This window comes from Panthera uncia, chromosome D2 (assembly GCF_023721935.1).
Source record: "Panthera uncia isolate 11264 chromosome D2, Puncia_PCG_1.0, whole genome shotgun sequence".
In the NCBI taxonomy this organism is placed as follows: domain Eukaryota; kingdom Metazoa; phylum Chordata; class Mammalia; order Carnivora; family Felidae; genus Panthera; species Panthera uncia.
This window is the reverse complement of record NC_064818.1, coordinates 67,748,328-67,771,465: the sequence shown is the minus strand read 5'-3', so window position 1 is coordinate 67,771,465 and position 23,138 is coordinate 67,748,328. Positions and strand designations below refer to the sequence as shown.

The 23,138-nt window shown below is 47.1% G+C and overlaps 1 protein-coding gene across 15 annotated transcripts in view; it reads right to left on the bottom strand.

Annotated features, from left to right (window-relative positions):
• TCF7L2 (transcription factor 7 like 2) overlaps positions 1–23,138 on the bottom strand; it is a 176,059-nt gene that overhangs the window by 151,400 nt on the left and 1,521 nt on the right. For all 15 annotated transcript variants that reach the window (XM_049645770.1, XM_049645771.1, XM_049645774.1 and 12 more), the window contains exon 3: positions 22,859–22,983. In XM_049645770.1, the coding sequence (XP_049501727.1) occupies positions 22,859–22,983 (125 nt within the window). The remainder of the gene's footprint in view (positions 1–22,858; positions 22,984–23,138) is intronic.

Sequence of the window (23,138 nt, the reverse complement as noted above, 5' to 3'; positions counted from 1 at the left end):
TCACAATTCTTCAATTTCAATCGTCAACAATGCTTACCGAATCAACTTAGAAACTATTGACACAAGGCTCCCTTCCCTACAGGGCAGTCTCACCAAAGCCCGGGCGAAAAGAATCCCCCCAGGCCCTCTAGGCTACCGGCGCGAACACATCCATTTTCAAGGGCTGGACAATTTCTGATTTTCAACCACCGAAGCTGTTTATTCTGGTGCCTCACCTCCTCCTCAAAATTCTGGGAGGCACAAGGTTTGGGAACAAAAAGGGATGAATTTGCTTGTGTCGATTCATCCACCCACAGGTAGGAAAACACTCGTCTAGGTTTCTGAAGTTGCCTGCAGGAATTAATGACAGTTGCCATAGCCTGAGAAAAATGGTATGATCCAATGGGAAAAAACTACTTGTCCTTTAAGGGGGAAAAAAAAAAATGCTAATATTGCTTTTATTTTTTTAAAATTTTTTTTTAATCTTTATTTATTTTTGAGAGAGTGAGAGAGAGACAGAGTGAGAGCAGGGGAGGGGCAGAGACAGAGGGAGACACAGATCCGAAGCAGGCTCCAGGCTCTGAGCTGTCAGCACAGAGCCCGACGTGGGGCTCGAACCCACGAACCATGAGATCATGACCTGAGCCCAAGTCGGACACTTAACCGAATAAGGCACCCTGGCGCCCCTAATATTGCTTTTAAAAACCAACTAACTTCCAAGCATTTTGAAACTCAGAAGACAATCATAAAAATGTTTTATGTATTTACATATACTTATACTTTACGTAATTTATATTATATGACATACCATATATTACATACATTCAAATATAGAACAGTCCAACTGTGGTTAACCATGGTTTGAGTGATGCCATAGTCGTTAACACAGGATGCAAATTCATGCAATGAAAGATGGCTGAGGTCAGGCTACGAGATACCAGAGAAAGTCAACAAAGGGGTTGAAGGTCTATCTCAAATTGTCTCATTGAGTACAAAAGATAGTAAATACTGATATCATGTATATATGCACTATATAAGATATGTATTATTAATCATGATATACATAATTGCCCATCATGTTTTGCAGGGACTGTTAAGAGAAAAATGTTAAACCCCGCCTCTAATACACAGCCACCCAACCCACTTACGTCTGTTCCCCTTCTGCCCTCGGTGTGCATTATTTAAACCCACTCACACCCCAGGTTGTACGCCTACAATGTCCCACACGTTCCTGCAGGATGCTCTAGGGATACAAAGATGAGGAAGGCACAATCTCCGAAGGGCTTCCATTCTAGTCAGATGTTACAAGGACCAAGCAGAATTTTTAAGTGACATAAGAGAAACGCAAACGGCAAACAACAGGAGTCATAAATCTTTGTTACCCAGCAAAGATAGTCCAGGTTATCAAATTTATCATGTGTGACGTTTCTGACAGGAAGTAAAAAACACACAATGCATGTCGGTAGAAGACTCCTTCTAAATCTGCAAACAGGTACCTCACGCAGTTCTCAGTGGTGAACAGAAACTCGCATTTACCGAGCACTCATCTACCCGCCATTCTGGCCCACTTCTTACCTGCCTTGTATCTCTGTTCATCTCCCAACAACCTTCTGCCAACAGGTACTACCGTTTATCCCCACTGCATGGGTCAGGAAACTGAGGCTTGGCCGACCGCCCCCCAAACCCAGGTTGTGGGACTCCAGAAGCAGGAGCTGAACCTGCCCACCTCCTCTGGTACCTAGTCCCTTTCAAATGCAGAGGTACTGCTACCAAAACCTCGAGGGTTCCCAGCGGGGTGGGGAGGGGGGAATCTGGGCCCCCAGGGGACATGTGGCAAGGCCTAGAGACATGTTTGTTAGGTGCTAGTGGTTTGAAGACATTAGAGGTCAGGGATGATGCTAAACACACACCATGCAACACAGGACAGTCCCCGGTGAGACAAAAATTTTCCAGCCCGAGTAGTCAATGGTGGTGCAGCTGAGAGACGCCACACTAAGCCATCCCATCTCATTCACCCCCTCTACCCGCCAAAGACACACCCATTCCCAGTCCATGCCTAACGGATGGTGAATCTCGTATAACCAAGTGTTTTTCCAGATGCATCCCTTAAAAAACTGAAGTTCTGTGAAAATACTTCAGAGTATGTTTGATTCTAATGTTTCTTTTCAGAACATGTTAGAGACACAGAAACATACATATGCCTGCATTTAAGCTTCATATTTTTAAATTTCGGTGTATTACTCATCACATGTTAAACACACTGCCAGGCACTCAGGGATTTGGGTGGAACCTCCAGGAGTAACGGTCTGCTGCCATATCTGTTTGAGTGAAGACTGTGCTGAGATTTCAAGGTAAACCGTTAAAAAAAAAAATCTGCAACCACTTATCTGCTCCATCAGGACTTGATACAATGGCACCAAACCAAATTCCAGAGACAAATTAAGTGCGAAGCTTGATAAGCCTGTCCACAACCCACTTGGAAATTTCTGTGTTTAGCTAAACAGCCCCATGATTCTCAGGGACTTTGTAAAAAGTAAGAATTATAAAGTACAACCTCTAAAACAGAGTTACTAAGAACATACGACCAGCTGATGGCCACGTATCAGACGTCTACACTACCTGCTGACTGCCACAGATCAGACGTCTACACCACCTGCTATGGCCCCTAAAAGGCACACACATGGCTGATGGAACAGCTGTGTCCATCCTTCCTGGTCGTCCTAAGCCAAGGACCACCAGGCCACCTCTCTGCATCCTTACCAGCCCGCTTACAAAGCACGCAGGCTGGGCCCCAAGTGCCATAATGTGGTGGAGAATGAACACATACAAAGATCTCAACTCCTACAAACACACAGATACCATTAGAACAGATAGCAGTTTTAAAAATGATATAAGTAAAAGTCTTAAAACAAGATTGTTTTCTTTTACCCAGTCAACTGAATACAGTTGCTGTTGGTTTAAACAAGATAGTAACTTCTTGAAAGATAGACATAGAGCCAAGCTGGGCCCCTGGTCTCCCAACTTGGCCCTGTTTCAACCAAATTATGGGAACCAGTCACTTCTCTGCACCTCAGTTTCCTTGCCTTTCCAAACAGACTGCAGGGAGGCTGGCTGGCTCTGTCAGAAGAGCAAGCAACTCTTGATATCAGGGTTGTAAGTGCGAGCCCCACGTTGGGTGTAGAGATTACTTAAAAATAAAATCTTTAAAGGGCGCCTGGGTGGCTCAGTTGGTTGAGCGCCCAACTCTTGATTTCGGCTCAGGTCATGATCCTCGGGTCATGGGATCGAGCCCTGCGTCGGGCTCCGTGCTGAGATTCTCTGTGTTTGAGATTCTCTCTCTCTCCCTCTGCCCCTGTCCCCAACGCGTGCCAGCGCTCTCTGTCAGGTAAAAAAATAAAAATAAAAATCTTTCAAAAAGAGAGAGAGACAGAGACAGAGGCTCTACTTTTGCGCCACCTGACAAGAAAGGCTTGGGGCCTGGCGGCATCAGTAAACCCGAGGAGTGTGTTAGAAATGCAGAATGTCAGGCCCTCCCTGCATCCAAATGTGCGTCTGTCTGACCTGGAAGCCTGAACAGAGCTAGACAGCTTCAGGGTTCCCCTGGCATGCTACAGCAGACCCCCACCTCCTCTCACTGTTCCTAACTCCGGGGACAATGACCATCACTGACTGCCTGTTAATGGAACATTCTCCAAACAGAGTCCTCTCCCATTGAACAGGCATCCTTTAGAACTCTGAGTGTAACCGGCCTCCTCTCCTCCAAGAAAACAGAGTCAAGCTAAACAAAATAAGCAAGCAAACAGAAGCCCTGATGACGGTTTTTCTGTAACAAGACTATATGCACGTTTCACCCAAAAAGTAGGTAAGGGGTACAGATTCCAGGATCCCTAGACCGGAGCTCCTCAACCCTGTGTGCACATTAAAATCACCCGCGAGGGGTGCCTGGGTGGCTCGGTCGGTTGGTCGAGCGTCCGACTCTTGATTTCGGCTCAGGTCATGGTCTCAGGGTTCGAGCCCCGCACGGGGCTCTGTGCTGACAGCTCAGACCCTGGAGCCTGCGTGGGATTCTCTCCCTCTCTCTCTGCCCCTCCCCTGCCAGTGCCCTTTCATCCTCTCTCTCTCAGATAAATGAACTGTAAATAAATGAATCAACCAATCAATGATAAAATCACCTGGGAAGCTTTTTTGGAAGCAGGGATGCCCATACCCCACCCCCTAAAGATGCCAATTCAGGTGCGCCGCAGTGGAGCCCGGGCCTGAGCACCGTTTACGCCGCTCCCCCGGGGGCTGTGTGACGCGCAGCCAGAGATGGGAACCACTGCCCTCGTCCAGCAGTTTTCAATGTGTCATTGCCAGAGAGGAGGCATCGAGATTACCCAAAAACCCATTAAAGCTGCAATGCCTGGGCCCACCCCAGACCCACAGAACCTAACACTCGGGGGGTAGGGCCACAGTCTGCATCTAACGAACCCCCCGGGTGATGCCTGCTCGCGTCTGTGAGACGCTGACCTGGTCCTAATGAGTGGGATCTTTAAGGAGTAGAACCCAGGATTCCGTACTTTTGAGCAGTTCCCGGTTGATCCCTTTGTATACGGCCCGGAGAGCTGGTTGGTGGGCACTGAGTGAGGAAACCCCTGGACCCTTGAGCATTATTTTATGCAGACGGTAGTTAGCATAATGCTGTATAGTATCATCTCTCTCCAGTCTGACTGCCGGGGTTGGAATCCTAATTCCTTGATCATGGGCAAAATATCTCTGGTAGCCGAGTCTCCGTTTCCTCATTTACAAAATGGAGATATAATGATGATAATACGAGTAACTACATCTTTCGGGTTCCCTTCTGTGTTGTTATGAAGAATCAATAAATAATTCATACACAGCACTTAACACCAGACCCAGTGCTTCGGGAGAATTCAATAAGCATAAGCTGCTATTATTATCTGCTGTGGTTACTGCCTTTGACCCCGAAGACCAAGCACTTTACCGTCCAAGCTACTCTTTCATAAACAAAGAAACGCCCCTTCTTGAGGCTTGCAAAAGTATCTGGCTCTCTTCATAGAACCATGGAGAAGGAAAGGCCTCAGAAGCTCAGCGGAACCCACAGGCAAACTCTAGCTTCTCACTCAAAATCAGAAAAAGTTATCCCAACTGAGTACTTGGCCAGCCCTCAAGTACTCAAGTGGGCACTGAGCAGCCAATGAACGATCAACTGATTGACTTCAAAAGACTCTGGGGCAGCAATGCTCAAACTTCAGTAGGCTGAAACTCAGAGCCCTGCTTAAAAATGCAACTCCCAGGTCGCATCTCAAACCTGCTCCATCGGACCAAGGGAAATGGGGTGCTTACAAATCAGGACGTGAGACAGCGCTAGAACTTACGCTCCATGAGAACAAGCTGGTTTTGTCCGTTCTCTCCGCGGATGAAGTCTGCAAGGGCCTGGCACACGCGAGATACGCAATAAATACTTTTGAACGAATGAAGGAACAGTCTGAGGTATGGACTTCAATCAGCCAGTCAGGCAGAAACTCAGCACCGCAGCAAGTGAATGAACCTTCCGAAGGAGCTGACTGGCCAACGAGTCTGGTGAAACGACACGAGTCTCTGTCACGGCCCCATCCACATGCAAACACACACACACACTGCATCCTTTGTGGAAAGGGGACATGAAATCTCCCAGCCAGGTGTGGGTGGTGGGACTGAGGGAAAGTTGAGGAAGTGACTATACCAAGAACGGAAGTTAGCCCAGATCTGCTCCTGAAGCAAGAAAGCAAATCCTCATGAGAACTGAAAAGGGCCACAGAACCTGCGGCACGAGGAGGGGTGGCCCAGAACACAAGAGACCACCGTCAGATACAGGACTTGGGTTGGCCCTTGCCAACATCCCAGCCAAATCCACTGGTACCAACCTCTGGCCATTCTTACCACGGAGGCCAAGGGTCTACCTGGGCAAAGAGATGGACCGCGACTCACAGCATCATTTTAAGACATGGCTGAGACTGAACACCAAGTTCCCATCCGGGAATAAGGGGCCAATACGGCACCAGGACACTCTCCAGTTTCTACCCTTCCCTCCTTGACCTCAGAAAGCACGCAGGCCCTGGAGGAGGGTCCTCGGGGCCTTACTGAGTCACGGCAGATGAGTTCGAAGACCAAAAAGAAGGAACATGCTTTGGTAAAGCTCAGATGGGAACGTGCAAGCCTGAGGACAGAAGGCAAAGTAACAACACTTGAAAGTCTCCACCGCTCAGCTGTGTAAACAAATAAAATGGTCCATTTCTTCTGGAGCCTCTCCTGGTTGTCTTTGCGCACACACACAAGCGTGTGCATACACATACACACACACACACACACACACCACTTCACATCTTAAAAGAAAAACAACCAAGAAAGGTCTACACAGTTTGTTTTTGCTGTGTGTGGAGTTATTTTTTCCTAAATCACATCTGACTTGGTGTGAAAACATCAACCTTTGGCCAAAATACTCTTAAAACAAAGGCTTAATTGGTTCTGAAATAGCCCTTCTGAAAACCAAGGGAAATCTCTTCTGTGGGTCTTGACCTTGATTACAACACTGCTCTTGGGGCTGGAATAATGACGAGTGGGGGAGTCCAGGAAGAGCTGTCTTCAGGGAGGCAACAGGGATGCCTACACATTCATCCACAGTCACCTGCAGGGCGGCTCTCTCGAAGGCACCGGCAGCGTGTGGGTCCACCTCTGCATTCAGCCTGCAAAATCTTCCCAGGTTAAGGAAGACGGTGGGAGGAGTTCCTAGGAACTGGGGCCAAAAGCCAAACTGGCCTCTGAGCACACCTAGCTCATTTTACTGCTCCCCTATGTATATCACTCACACACATACAACCACTGAGCCAGCGCACTTCAGGGGCGACACTTGAAATCCCGTGTTCACATCTCTCTCAAAAGATCAATGCAAAGCTAAACACACGTATTACCCTGTGTCTCTCCAAGGCCACTCTTGGATATGAAGAACAGAAACGGACACACATATTCCTCCAAAAGATGTGGGTGAGAATGTTACTAGGACCTTATTCACAGTAGCAGAAAATGCGAGGCAATCCAAAACTCCAGGAACATAGAAAGGATGTGCACAATGTGTCATAGTCCTACGGAGAATACTGATGGCAATAAAAAAGAGCAAACTAATGCCACATATACAATAACAGGAATAAAACTCAGATATAATGCTGAGTGGAGCCAGACAGGAGACAATCCATTCTGTACAATCCCATCCCTACGAAGCTAAAAACCAGGCAAAACTCGGGGTGCCTGGGTGGCTCAGTCGGTTGAGCATCCGACTTCGGCTCAGGTCATGATCTCGCGGTGAGTTCGAGCCCCGCGTCGGGCTCTGTGCTGACAGCTCAGAGCCTGGAGCCTGCTTTGGATTTTGTGTCTCCCTCTCTCTCTGCCCCTCCCCACTCACGCTGTCTCTCTCTGTCTCAGAAATAAACATTAAAAAAGATTTTTTTAATAACAGGCAAAACTAATCCATGGCGATAGATAAAATTATTCCACGTGAGAACTGGCAGGGGCAGGGTGGGGAGGGTGGAGGGGTGGGGCTAGGGTTTTCAGGGTGGAGGGTTGGAAGCCAGATGACCGGGAGGTGAAGGGCATACGCAAGACATCTGGGGGGTTGGTAATATTCTCTCAGGGGCCAGCAAACCACAGTTTGTGGGCCAAATCCAGCCACTGTCAACTCTTATAAATAAAGTTTTATTGGGACAAGGCCACATCTATTCTTTTAGATACTATTTTTAGCTCCTTTTGCATCACGGTGGCAGAGGTGAGTAGCTGCCACAGAGATTATAGGGCCTGCGAAGACTAAAATATTTACTATTTAGCAACCCTTTACAGAAAGTGTTCCAACTCCATTCTATGTATTGGTCAGGGTGATGGTTTCGTGGATGTTCACATGTGTAAAAGTTGGTCCACCTCTCCACTAAAGACATATTTATCTCATACTTCAATGAAACTTTTTAAAAGTCAGCAGAGCTAAATAACTACATCTTGCTTTTAAAAGGTCTGTTAAGTGTCATTCCAGTTATATCGGCGTTAACCACGTAGGGAGGATACGGCCATTTGTGTGATGCTGGTCTTTTCAACACCGAGAGGGGTCGGGAGGTTGTCAAAAGCGGGGAAGATCCCAACATAGCAACTGATACCATGCCCAAACTTTTTCAAAAGAACACGAGGCGGCTATAGGAATCAGCTGGAGGCCATTCATGTTGACGGTGAACTTGGCCGAGTCCTGAGATTACAGGAGGGCTGGGAAGGGCAAGGGGTATGGATCTCATGGGTTGCAAGGTGTCCCCCTACTTGAGGTTATTTTGGGAACCAGCTCAGGAAAGCAACAAGCTCAGCTCATATTGCAATGCAGGATTTATTAAGGTGAAGCAGTTTTACGTTTCCAGGGAAAGAAAATTCTGCCCCAACAATCACATCCCACTTAAGCCTTGTGCTGGAGAACGCCGCGAAGGGAAAATGTCAGCTGTCCTGCCCCCCAGAGCACCACCATCCTCGTCTCAAACTAAAATTACAGCTAGATGCCATGTGGCTTGGCCTCGTCCTGGTCTAGCAGAGGTTGGGGGAGAATGAACTCTGAAAGCATGCTGGTGCTGGGTCTCTAATAAAATGTCTCTCTGTTTGCCCACATGGGCATCCAGCCTTAGCAAACAGAAGCAGGGGAGAACAATACTACCTGTTCATGGAGGAATGGTAATGGTTTCAGTCCTCCGAACAATGAGGTCTGTAATTTACTCCATCTTCCTCCTGAGAAAGAGCTTCACATGGCCTGCACCGTGCCAGGTGGTTTGGAGAAAGTCAAACTGCTCGGTCTCACAAGGGACGCTTCAGCAACGGGTGTAAAGACACAACAGCTGGTCTGGTCTCGGCTGGTCTCCCAGTGACATGGCCCCAGCCAGCCTTTCCACACCAAGATAGGGATCACTATGCTATTCAACCTCACCGATTCCCACACCCCGGGCAACAGGATTCTCCAGCACTCCACCAGATGTAGTAGGCTTCAGGACATTTGTCTGTTCCTCTATCCATTCATCAAGACCTAGGGTTTGGGCCTGTTCCCTCTCCTAGCCCTGAGACTAAACCAGTTTCAGGGGGCAAGACTCAATATGCCAACATCAAGAAGCAGAAGGCCCAGCAGGAAGTGTGCCAGCAAGAACGAGTGTGGCATCTAGCTAGAGACATCAGTCTGGAAAATACTTGGGGATGGAGGGCGGTAAAACCACCTTCCCCTAAAATACACAGAGAGATCAGATCAGCAGCACACGGCAGGAGCAAACAAAAAATATTTTCCCAATACGCTCCTGTTGCCCTGAAACAAGCACAAAACCGTGAGGGAATCCATCAAATAAATATGTCTGCAGAACCATACTTTTTTCACTGGTGGAAGAATTCACAGTGTCGCTGGGGCCCATGGCTGTCTGAAAGCCTTATCCAGGAAGCTGCAGATTTGAAACGGGCCAGCTACAAAGATGGACTGTGGCTGTAGTTTGGTGAGACCACAGACGGACACACAAGTTATCCGCAGCGGAACAACATAAATTATTTCACCAACCGACATCCACTTCCGGGAAGAGGAGACCCACAACCAGACTTCACCATCACCACAACAGGCTTCAAAAGCCTCTCTCCAGAGGGTTAAACCGGAACACTCCAGAAGTTTCGGCACCATTAGTTACACCATGAGTAACATCCATCCTGGCAGAGCCAGGCAAGGCAGACAGACGAAAATCGTATTAGTCTGCTCTCCCTCCACTACTGCATTCTGCTGGCACCAGTTCAGCTCCGAGTCTATATTAGTCTGTGATCTGTTTAGCCTTTGGATTTAAGAGAATGGAAGCACTACATGAGCAGGAAACCGGACACTCATCAGAAGCTGGGCTCTGTCACCTCTCCCTCCCAGCACTTTTAAGGACATACATCAACAGGTCCAAGAGAAATCAACATTTCAGGACAATCGGGTCGAAAGTGATATTCTTAGCACCCCTTAGCATGATCTGGATGCACCGGAAACAACCCTCTGGCTGTCAGTAGCCCCCTCCCCCTCCCCTCCCCCCACCATTCTTCCAGGTCGGCCACCTCGTTTTGCTCTCAAATGAAGATTCTTCCCTAAGCCAAAAACAATAGCCAAGCTGGGGTCTTGTGTGCCCATTACGCCTGATCAAGAAACACAAAACACAGGCTCCTCTTTCTTTCCATATTCTTTACATCGTTTTGGCAGCATTTCTGCTCTTGTTTCTTTGCTTCCCACCTCCCCGAGTCAATCAACTACCACCAGCACCATCACCACCTTCACCATCGTCACCACCACCACCACCATCATCATCACCAACCATCATCCCCATCATCATCATCACCACTATCACCACCATCATCATCATCATCATCATCATCACCATCTATATCGGGGGAAGGGGCAGAGAATAAAAGACACAAGAGACCTACTTATTGACAATTCAAGCTTCAGGATCTCTTGCATTTTCCTACCTGAATTGCAATCTGGTGTTCAATCGTTTTGTACGCAGAGTAATGTGTGCTCCCGGACTGAAAATGGAGCTGTAGAAAGAAACCAAATCAAAGCGTTCTGCTTATGTCACAAACTACAAGAAAACATCTTAAGCAGTTTATGAATAGCAGACAAACCTTCCTAGATTGAACTGCAGCCTTGGCATTCAATCAAGACCTGTGTATTTTTATTTGTTGCTATGGATAAGATAATCATCATAATCTAAGGTAAAGTTTAAAAAAAAAAAAAGCGTCTATTCAATAAGCGAATGGGGAGGGGGGAGGGGGCCAAGAGTGAGAATCAATGACATGAAAAGGAAAGACGGACGCCCATTAAAACATAAAGGAAGCCAGTGTGCTGAGCAGGACGCTGCAGAAGAATTAACTGTGTGCTGCAAAAAGCCACGAGAATTGCGACACGTAGGTGTGAGGACAGGCAGTGAGAAAGGGTTCTGAGAAGCCACAAGACTGCAACAGGTACAAGACCCCCACTGTTCTGACAACTGGGCGCTTGCTCCTAAACACGATTCTATTTTGGGGAAAACAAATGTGTCAGGCAGAATTCAGGGGCCACCGATGCCTTATGCATTCTTCTGCAATGACTAAGCGATCCGTCCCAGAACGTCCCTATAGCCTGCACTCTAGGAATCCACACTTCCCCATAGAGGGAGCCAACCATTGCCAAAGAGCCACCAAGTTTTCTAAGGACGGCCTGTTCACTGGCCCCTGGGTGAATGCTCGTCCCTGGCTCCCTCAGATTCTCCACAACCGGGTGGGGGGGGACGACGAAGTCTCTCTCTCGGGCCTTCCCCTCTGAAGCCCTACAGAGCCCCCATCAAAGAAGTGGGTGTCCCCAAACAAAAAGGAATATGGAGATGCCTCACCAAACTCTCCTTTCCCCAAATAACACTTGTTAGTAGTGGGATCCTCCCGAGCAGGAAAACAAACACTACCTGATTCATTTTATAAACAATACAACAGTCACTAAAGGATCTCAACAGTATCTGGAAATGCATTTTAATTTGCAACATATGAACGAATGAGGAGGCATTAGTCGGTCCTGGGGAATCGCTGCTCATTCACCTCACAGCAAAAGGCAGCAGGGGCTCGCGCTTCCAAACCACGGCTGTTACTGCTACCAGAACACTTCCATAGTATTAGAACAAAGTGTAACCTAGCTTGCCAGTGAGTTTTAGATCCAATGATTTTGTTCACACAGTTCAGGACTGTTCAAAATCAGTCCGCCCAGGTTTTGCGGCGGGGGGGGGGGGGGGGGGGGGGGGGGGGGGGGGGGGACGGGGGGAGAAAAAAAAAGAAAGGAAAGAAGAAGAAAAATGAAATTCACATAAGAACTTCTGAACCAACACAACACAGAAGTGATCACATTTTTAAAATAGTCTGAATTTATACTGCTCATGAGATAAGGCTGGAAGTCCCCATTTTAGCATCCAATGGGCTCCTCTGAGATCATTGTAACTGCTCCAAAGAAACAATCAAAAACACCGCCTATAAATATTAGGAGACTGCTTGCCCCAAAACATAATACTAATCAAGGTGAAAAGAGGCCACAATAAAAATGAAGCCAGGAATGAATATATATGTAGTCCTTTACCTGTCAAAGCACAGCGATGCACCACACTCCCTAAAACAACTAAAGACGAACACTGAGCAACTGACCGTAAGCCCATCCCCACACAGCCCCCCCCCCCGCCCCACACACACACTCTCTGAAGCAGTTCATCTAAGTGAATTGCAGAAAAAGACAGATGAATTTGCACCCTTTGAGCCCCACGCCCCCGCCCTTCCTATGAAAACTGCCAGCCAGTAAATGGAGATTTGCACTAATTTCTGTGACAATTCCGCATCATTTTAAAACAACTTTTGTGCTAGGGACAGCTTTCTCTGCCAGGTTGGAATGCTTGGCTGGAGAGCAGCTCTTGTCTGAGGGGTGGGGGGTGGGGGGTTCTGCTTCTAAGTCGAGAGGCAACAGTAACAACTCATCCCCCTTTTCAGCAGGGTTTTATTCTCCTCTTTTCCAACTGCCTGATTCAGAGCTTAATGGAAACTTGTCCAAGCTTTTCTTCCCACAAACCCTGTGGAGCCCTAGGCAATCTGTACTCAGGGTAACCACAGGAATCTCAGATTGTCAATTAAAATTGAATGGACACCTGATAACTATATGTCGTGGAAACCAAATTTCATATAATCACAGGCTTGTGAATAAATTAATGAAACTGTGGCTAATCCAAATTCAATTTTCACTTGTCCGGTTCCATTCTTAATCCTTGCGTCCAATCACCACCCAAACAACACAATCCCAGAGAGAACGCTGCAATTAAAAGAGGAAAAATGCAACTGCAAGGTCCTTAAGAACGTAGTTGGACAAAGTTAATTTCACACACACACACACACACACACACACACACACACACCATTTTAACACCCCCAAGCAATGTAACTTCCCTCCTCAGGTGTCCAGACAAACCGAATAACCCGGACCAGCTCATAAATACACACAGCACAAGCTCCAATCAGATCTTTACTCCCAGCCAGTAACCACTGCGTTGGAGAGATATGGAGCTAAACTTCCGCCAGCTACAGTGACACAGACTTACAATTTTCTTGTTGCTCCTTTGGGTTTCCACCCCCTCTTCTACCAAATGCTGTTGTCTTAAACATAACACTTTAAACTGCTTTTTGCCTCCCTGTAAAACACAAAGATGCCTTGTTCCTTATAGTCCAGCTTTTTAAGACAAAGACAAAATACAAGGACCCAGTAAAAACTTGGCTTTCTAGACTGTAACAAGAATTTACTTCTCTCTCTGTAAAAAATCTATTAAGAAAGGAAAGAACAAGAGACGGTGGCCTTTTCTTTTTCGAATCGATGAGGGGAGGTTCAGAGATCCATCGAAGGATCAGCCATCTAAGGCCCATCTGGGTTTAGGAACCTCTACCCCTGGGGCTGCCCTGCTCTTGGTCACCTGCAGCGTCACTTCCTCCGCCAGCAGGTGCAGCTTATACCTTGGGCATGCAGTGCGTCCTCAACATGGTGCCTCCCTGGGGCATCCTGGGGCTTCACCAGCTGAGAACTCCAGGGGACCTTTCCTTCAATTCCTTCCCATGAAACCCTCAACAAAATAAACCTTCCCTTCCTGTGTGCTTGTTTACAATGGCCAAGCCCACCCACCCATGCTAACACCCCCAGATGATCTGGCCCTCACTTGTCCAGAGGAAGAACCATAAAGAGGCGGCTGTGCCCGGCACAGGATTGCACAATTCCCCGGCAATTAAAAAACCAACAATTTACAATTAACTGCTTCCCTTATGATGATCATATCGTGATGGCTCTTGCTTTATTTCTAATCACTACCACTGGCCCTTAATTTGCTGTTTCAGATATACGACATCAGAGACACCCAGAGACGAGAGAAAAAGGAAAACCACGTTTTCATCCACAGACATCTCCTCCTCAAAGGGGACCCTGTGTTGGTTTCTCCCACACTAAGTGAACTTCCAGTGTTCAGAAGACTAATTTCTTATACCTATTCATTCCACTAAATTGGTAAGAGGTAGAGCATTCGTTTTATTGTCACCTGGCTCTCTCTTTTATTAAAACAAACAAACAAAAATCCAATCCAGATTCATTCCCTAAAAAGTTTTGGTTTTGGGGACCTGGGGTCCACCTTCTCCCCTGTAGCCACTACCGTGAGCCAGTGGAAGTTTAATTTCCATGTCATTAACTTAAAAGACAGATATTTTTGGGGCGCCTGGTTGGCTCAGTGGGTTAAGCGTCCAACTTCAACTCAGGTCATGATCTCACGGTTCGTGAGTTCAAGCCCCGCATAGGGCTCTGTGCTGACAGCTCAGAGCCTGGAGCCTGCTTCAGATTCTGTCTCCCTCTCTCTCGGCCCCTCCCCTGCTCACGTTCTGTCTGTCTCTCTCAAAAAGAAATAAACATTACAAAAAAAAAAAAAAGAGAGAGAGAGAGAGAGAATATTTTTGTCGTTAGTAGGTCTAAGGCTTTTTCTTGGGTCATCAGGCACCGTTAGGGACAGAGACAGCAGCCCTGTGCTGCGAACCTCTTACATTTAATGGGAAATACAATCCTGACCAGGACTCTGGGCTACCCTGCCTGCCCTTTTAAAAAGTGCCAAGGGGACCTCTACCTTCCATAGGGAAGCCAAAAGCAGCACTGACTGGTAGGTGTGCCGGTTTAAACATCCCTCGCCAGACCTAGACACGGAACATTTGTACCATCCTAAAAACAACAACTTAACAAAGGCATCCCCTTTTCACTTCCTGGCATTCTGCTTCAGAAATTCTGCCGCAGCAAAACGCATGCCCTCAGACACCAGAACAATCTCTCCTACTGTCTCGATGTTCCATCCAATGTCTATTTACCCTCATTAATTTTTCTTTTCTTTTCCTCAACCTGAAACCATCAGCTATGAGTCAGAAAATGATCATTAACTTTTACAGCTTCCATACACATCCACCTACTCACATTTGGGGAAAGAAGACTTGCAACATTGCCTGAGACCAAAATCCTCCATGAAAGAAAAGGGAAGAAAAAAAAAAATCACTTCAAGAAAGTTATAGCTGTAGGTCTATGGGGGTTTGGGGGGGGGGGTTACATTCATTGTTTTTCCACTCGGTGCCACAAATCTGGAGCAAAAAAAAGAAAAGTTGAACTTGGTTACGGTGATAGGGATTTCTGGGTTGATTTCTGAAGAAAAACGAGATGATTTTCTTTAAACATCAAAACATAATTAAAGTTCTTAAACTGTGGGGGGGGGGGGGAATGAAGTGAATCAAATTTCCTGCTCTTGTACAAAACACATTTCTAGCATAGAAAAACACGTGGGCTAAGGGGCTGAGACATGCTCCTAACACAGCATTTTTCATTAAAAGTTGCTACATTAACACTCTTAAAATGATGCCCTATCATTACTCCACTTAGCAGTCACAGCTCTGCAACTCATAACGAATTAATTTGCATTAATGTGGGTTTCCTGTGTCCTTCCCTGGGTATGCCATTGTGATTCCGGCTTAATAAAACTGACAGGACAGTAACATAGTGCCTTTTATTCCACTTTCCAAAACAAACCAACCCACCCGAAGACCCACACAAATCCTCTCGATTTTTTTTAAGCATTTTGCTAATATATTTAGTACATCATAATTGGCCCAGCACACAGGAACCTAGTTATCTTCTCAGTAAATATTTATAGCGTCATTCTTTCCCATTCATTCTGCATTTTCTTGGAGAATCTCACTGTAGCCTACATCTGCAATTCATTGACTTTACAATTTACCACATGTTGGGATGGGAGAGGTCCTAGCTCCATTTGAATCACTACACAAATATGCAAGTGATTTATCGGTTTCAAACTGAAGGCTACAAGAGAAGGACTCCACTTTCCCTGAACATTACTTCTTCTGGCAGACCATGAACAATTACAGTTCGTACTAATTAAGCTCTGTAAATGTGCTGTGCCCTGCTAATGCCTACCAGGCCTCAAATTTATTTTCATGATGCCAAACTTTAGCGAGCAATTTTAACTCCTTCAGAGCTGATCCCACTAATAATAGCCATTCCTGCCCCTATAAACAGAACTGTTTGGGGCTACTTCATGGCCAAAAAAAAAAAAAAAAGAGAGAGAAACAGAGAGAGAGAGAGAGAGAGAGAGAAAAGACAGAAGAAGAAAGAAAAGAATAAAATATAACGGGCTGAATTACCAGCCCGAAATCAGATGTGCCTAAGGAAGAAAAACCTATCCTGGGAAAACGAAGAACACCACGGCTGATAACCCGTTCATAGATCCCACATCCCCATCTTTGTAATGAGCTGTTAAGGGATTCATATCTGTCCCTGAGGGCTAGTAAGTTTCTGCATTCCATTGATTAGAAAATAAAACCTTTCAGCCGCGGTCTTTAAGTTTGGGTTGGATGGAGGGAAGGATCCCGCCAGAAATGACAGGGCCATCAGTCCCCCTCAACACACATACCTTACCCACACACCTCAGGATCCCACTCCCCCTTCACCATGTGGTCCCTCTGTAACACACCAGAACCTCCCACTTCTTAAAAAATAAAAATTAACATCAACAGGATAATTGGCCTTCTCTCTCTCACCAGGCTGTCGACCACAGAATGCCCCTCCCCTAGACCCTCACGCAAATAACTGATATGAAACATATCTGTTGCTGGATAGAGTGTTTTAGGTGAGGAGTGGACTGAAACCACTCTATGCTGAGCAAAGCAATAGTTTTTAACAGCACCTCCCCCTGGTACTCCCACCTCTCATAAGAGACTTCCAATCCCCAATTTCAGACAAGCCATTCCCCCAAGCCCCAATTTTTGTCCCATCTTCTTATATTTTTTCCAATCTTTCTTAATCAGACATTTATTCTGGCTACCTCTCTGTGTTTCCTTCCCCAGATAACTGTGCACTTTTACCAAATGAGAGGCCTTCCCATCCCCAATGTAAACCTGGAATTTTTTTTCCCTCATCCATTAAATTCCTTTAATCAACTCTCCTCACTCACCTAACTTTTTTTTTTAAACCCTCACATTAACTAGTGCACTCTGCAACGTGTGTATTTTCCCTTCCAACTCAGTGGAACATCATATAAATTAAAGAGCAGTCTCTCGTATCAGGTTTCTTTAAGTATTCTGGGAAATATGCACAATATAGGCAACACGGTCCAAAAAAAAAAGAAAAAAGAAAGAAAAGGAAAGGAAAGAAAAGGAAGGGAAAAGGGAGAAAGAGAAGGAAAAAAGGAAAGAAAAGAAAGGAAAAAGGAGAAACCAGAAGACAAGGCGAAAGATGCAAACAGTAGAGCAACTTTGCTTTTGAAAAAGGCATTTGTGCAGAGCCCCCACTGAATTTCCATCCCTGAAAGTGCTCTTTATAAATGTGTATAACAATAGCCTAGAGGAAAAGTACAAGTCAGCTGCCAGAGGAGAGGGGGTCTGTCTCAGTAAGCTCAGATTGTAGAGGTGGGGGCCACGGGAGGGGGGAGGGCAGCATCTGAGATGGGCTTCCCCCATCTCATTGCTTATAATTAGTGAGAGAAATCTGAGCTACTGCCAATGTCTGCGGACCTTGAATATTATAAGGCCAACGTGGCGTCAAATATCTTAACATTCATAAGTGTTATGGGCTGTAAATAAAGCCTGTGGATTTATGACCCGGTGGCGCTTGCCAGCAAAGGACTGGGGCACATTTCTTTCAGCAGACCTGTCGAGGTGCAAGCTTGCCTTTGGTTGTAAAATTAACCGTTTCCTTCACAAATGTGCTCAATTATAAGTCAGAGTTGAAGATTTACTCACACGGCTGCCAATATCCACTCGCGGAAGAAACTCAGACGCCCACGTCACGCACCCCCCTCAAAAATAAAAGCCCCGAGAATCTGATTCACCGCCCCCCCTTCCCAAACTTCTGAAATGTGTCACCTTAGAACAGTTACAAATGCGGTCAAAGATATCATCTAATTCCACTTACCAAGACTAAAAAGCTTACACCTACTTCCCTGGAAAGTGCTTATTTATTTGGCAACTCTATGGTTTAAAAAAACAAGAAAGGGAGTAAATCACTCCCTGGCTGCAGTCTCGTCCCTTCCCCCAATATAATGTCATCTACTTCCTGTGTAGGAGAGAGCCTCTGCTAAATCCAGGTTGTCTCATACTTAACTGCCAATAAACCAACTTCCACATAACTTCCAGACAGCTGGGGAAAAGGTCCTCGGAGTTTTAGTCATGGTCCAGAAACACGCGTCCACACAAAAATTTGCAGCTGTCCTTTCTCTACAGTGCATTTTTAATGTGATTCGGGGGCCCCTGTTGTGAAACATCTGACAAAATGTAAAATCCTCTTAGATACCTTCTAGTTTACCCACTGTGCACGTGTAAGAGAAGTTGCACCGGGATTTCTCAACCAAGGAAAAACCTAGGCACTTTTTGCATGCACCCAGGTACCTCGTGGGATGTGAGGAGGCATTCAAACCCTGCAAAGACTTCCACTGTAAGGTTTGAAAGCACAGCCCCCCCGTGCAACTAGTAAAATGCTGGGTTTTGAAAGCAAGTATTTTTTTAATGGCGTGCAGATCTGCGCTCATATCCCGCGCTGCTAACAGAACAGCATTCTTGATCGGCCAGCCCCCGGAAACCTTCCTGTTAACTTTTTCACAGCTTGCTAAGAAACAGAAAGCTGACCAGCTTCCAGCAGGGACTCTAAATGAAATCCGTATCAGTAAAATGAAAATCAGGGTGGAAAACTCCTAGCAAGAACCGGGATTGTTTGCTTCCAAATCTTTTCTCCATCAGATAGGGGGCATCAGTAAAAGCTACAGCCCTTAAGCAGTCCAAAGTTTCCAAAAACACTTCTTCCAGATAAGCACTTCAGGCCCCCAACTGCCTAATAGCTTGTTTCTGGGGGTTCAGAAAGCTTTAATTTCAACAGACTGCGAAGCGCTGGCATATTAAATTTATAATCATTAAAATATGACTTATTGGGTGAATGCTCAGCCCGTAATCCATCCTGCAGACATTAAACTCCAACCTATAAAGATTAGCACAGAATTAATACTGTTGCATTGAGATTGGGATCTAAACATGTTCGCCATAAATATTTCTGAAGGAGATGAAAAACAATTAGCATAAATACCAAAGAAGGGAAAGAACACCTGTTCTTTTTCAGGGCGATAAGCATTTTATTGTTCTCTATTTAAAATGTAATGACCTGTGTAATTACAGTAATATTACATTGTTATGTAGGGGCTTGGAATGTCACACTTTGAAAAGTGTTGTCAAAACAATCAGGGGTGAAGGTGGGGGGTGGGAGGACAACCAAGGAAAGGACCACCATTAACCCTTCACACTCTAAGGTCTCAATCTTTTGTATGAGAAAGGATTATGTTGTTTGAGTGAGGGAAAAACATCCATTTTTCACAAGCCAGAAAGAGAATTTGTTTGCCCGGCTACATAAAACCCCAATGAATAGGCCCCTCTTGGTTTCTTTTAAATGCTGGGATTCCAAGTTCAAAAGTGAATTCAAGATGCTGCTTATTTATTTGTTCAACCTAGTAGCAAGCAGCTCAGTTAAAAAGCAACTAACTTTGGGATAAAAGAAGATACAAGAGCTCTCATACTCGAGTCTTAAAGAGAAATCTCAAACCTAACTCGAATTCTGACCACCCTAGCCCTATTTCTCAGCATGGCAAAAGGGAAAAAGAAATGGGGCACCACTTTTTCCTACCAACTTGAATATGCTAAAAGTATTTTTATCTCTGACATACAACTGCTACCACAATTCTTGTATTTGTTGTTCTATCACTTCCCATCTACTTAACCACACTTCTCTCCTTAATGTATTTTTGTATCCGAATCTGTCTTTTTAAAAGCCATTCCTATTACTGTATCAAAGACTAAATTAATGCTATGCAGAAATCTTTGTCGCTTTAAAATAAAATTATTACTATCGAGCTTTATGGCGTCTTCAGCAATTAAAGCATTATTCTTGAGATAATGTATTATTCATCATAGCTGGTTTAATGCTACTCCTTCATTCTTTACATTCTTAAATAGAAAAGCAGGAATCAGGGATCCAAAGAGTTTGCTTTTTCAAGGATGCTGCTGCTTACAGGTACTCTAATAAGGAACAGAAACCGTAGCAAAAACACCACCACCAAGGAGGGTCGGGGAAAACAGGAAAGCATACAGCTAATTTGTCTTTATACCTTGCCCTCAAAAACACACTCTATGAAGCACGAAGAATTTCAGATGAGCATGAAAAGACCCCTATCTTGCCTATAGATGCCCTCGGCAGCTGTAGGAAATCTAGAACTGCAAGCTGGCCCTCTGATCGAAGACGTCAGGAGTGACACACAACAGCTTCCCGTCCTCGGGTCTATTGCGCTGCTTACTGGCCTAAATAAATAACTTTAATTTTGGAGCACATAATCTAACCCAGGTAACAGATAAGGAGGAAGGGCCTGCACACACAAAGATGTCTCTTGGTGTTTGACATGCAAATCCGAACACTGCCTACTGAGTTCAGAAATGTCCTCTCCTACTCAATCTGATGTCACAGCACAAGGCCACCCGCTACGTGCACAATTAAAAGAACTAGAGCGGTCTATTCCTATAATGCCCACAAAGGGGACCGATGGTTGGGAGCCTTCCTTTTTCGCCCCGGGAAATCGTTTATTTGCCTTTAACAGTTTCGCTGTTTCCTAATTACAGCACAACACCACCGTTCAAGTTTTAGGCGACAGTATGGCAAGATCGCCAGCGGTCAGGCTGGGAGTTTGAAAAGAGTCAAGAAGGCCAAGAAGCCCGCCATCAAAGCTCAATATTCAGATTGGCCTTTCTGATGGCCAAGTGGATTTTTAAATAATACCGGAGAGACTCCATCGTAGGGGGAGGGGAGTAAGAAATTCTCAGGGTTACTTTGGAATGTTGCTTGGTCGGGTTGGTTAGTACACAAACCCTCTGTTTCTGAGCCGAATGCTCCGGGTTTAGCATGCCCACAAGCTCTCAAGAAAAATACAACGTAACCGGACTGTGCCTCCCCTTGAGCTGCAACCCCACAGCCCAGCCCCTGCAGTCTGAAAGAGCTGGCCCTGTAGTAGGAGGTCGGGCTGAAACGCTCTACCAGCTTCCCAAGCACGCAGAAGCCTGGGTGCAGGGAAGGAGGGGGGGGGGGGGATAATTATTTCTCTTTCCTAGCCATAAAAAGTGACCGGTCTAGCATGCCCGTGCCCTTTTTGCCAGGGCTCAAAAAACAAGTAAAACCTGATAGTTAATATTTTAATGCTTAAAAACACTTGTAGATCGGATCGACTCCCATCCGGCAAGCCCTCGGCCATTAGCACCGAATTCACGGCTGCTGAACACTGGGTACATTATTTCAAATTGCTATCTCGAGTTACCGAAAAAAAAAAAAAAAAATAGTGTGTGTAAATAAGGGGTAGGGGGCCCAAACCAGAAAAGGTGCAAAATGACAATCCCTGGAAACCAGGCACAAACGTCTAGAGGTTGCGTCTAGAGACCGGCAATCCAGGCTTTTTAGAGGAGGGTGGGATTGGGGGCGGGGGACGGGGTTCAGGATGAGGGCAGGGAGCAGAGGACGGTCCGGGAACAGGATGAGCCTTATTAACAAATGTCAAGGGGGCGCGGAACGCTCGCTGCGGAAAGCACCCGCGGAGCCTAGCACCCGGTGCCGCCCTGGGGTCCCCAAAGTTGGGTGGCCCGCGAGCAGCAGCCCACTCCCTTGAAGGAGAGGTGCCCTTGGCCTCCCGCACTCTCTACACACCGCTGGGCCCGCAAACCCTGGTCTCTGATCCTCCCCCAGGGCCCACTGAGGGCCTTCTCGGAAGCTGGCGAACGCAGACCAAGCTATAAACCCCAAGGCACCCAAATTCCCTGGAAATACATCGAGTCCGCTCAAAGGAAGCCATCCCGGCTGCACACAAACCAAGAACCCGGTCACAGGGGCCTCCCCACTCGGCGCGGCCCGAGAGAGCCCGCAGCCGGCGCTCCGGGCAGCCGAGCCCGCCACACCGCGCCCAGGGCGCTCGGGGCCCTGCGGGGTTGCCAAAGAAAAGCAATCCCAAAGCCCCCAAGTTTGCAGTGGGACCAGTCTAGGAGGGGTGACCTTCCAGGGGAAAGGGGGAGGGGGGCTGAAAGCCAGCGATCGCCACTAGAAAGCTAAGTAAATAACCAGCCGAAAGAGAAAGCCGAGGCGCTTCTCCCGGGCCCCGGGCTCCGCGCGCTCGCTACTTCTCCGGTCCAACGCCTGCAGGAAAATCCACTCTCTACCCCGCGCGTCGGGCGCCAGCCCGGTCACTCGGGCCCCGGCAGCGGCAGCCAAGGGGTTAACCGGGGAAAACCCAAGACGCCACAGAAGAGGGAAGGAAGAGAGAGGGAGAGGGAGAGAGAGCGAAAAGAAAAGAGCCACACAGTCATCTTCCCAGGGTGAAGAAACAAACAACACCACCACGGGGGAGGGGGGAATCAGAGCGCAAAAAAAAAAAAAAAAAAAAAGTTCTTCTGTTTCCCGCCCCCCCCAACAAAACCCTGCTTGGAAAGAAAGGTCTCCCCAACATCACGAGGCAGCAAACTGAAAGCAAGAACATGGCGAAGTGCAAACAAATCCAGTCCACAAAAGGCAGAAAAGTTTGGAGAGTTTTGGGCTGCCTGGGCCGCGAGCGGGGGAGGGGAGGCGGGGAGGGGGGGGGAGGGGAGGGGAGGGAGGGGGCAGGGCAGGGGCCGCATGCAGGGCCGGGCGGGCGGCGCGGGCGGGCAGCGGGCGGGGGCCGGGCGCGGAGGCACTTACGGTTCGGGCGGTGGGCGAGAGCGATCCGTTGGGGAGGTAGGGGCTCGTCAGGTCGGGGATCATGATGAAGGGGTAGCCGGGATACGGTGGCCCCTTAAAGAGCCCTCCATCTTGCCTCTTGGCCGCTAACATGGCGGGGCGGCGAGGGGACGGCGGCGGCCGCGCCGAGCGGGAGAGAGCGAGGAGAAACTTTTTAGAAAGTGCCCCAAGTAGCCGGGCGCCCCGGCAGGGCCGGCGCGCGGCCGGGCCGAGCGGGGCGCGGGGCCGGGGCGCGCGGGGC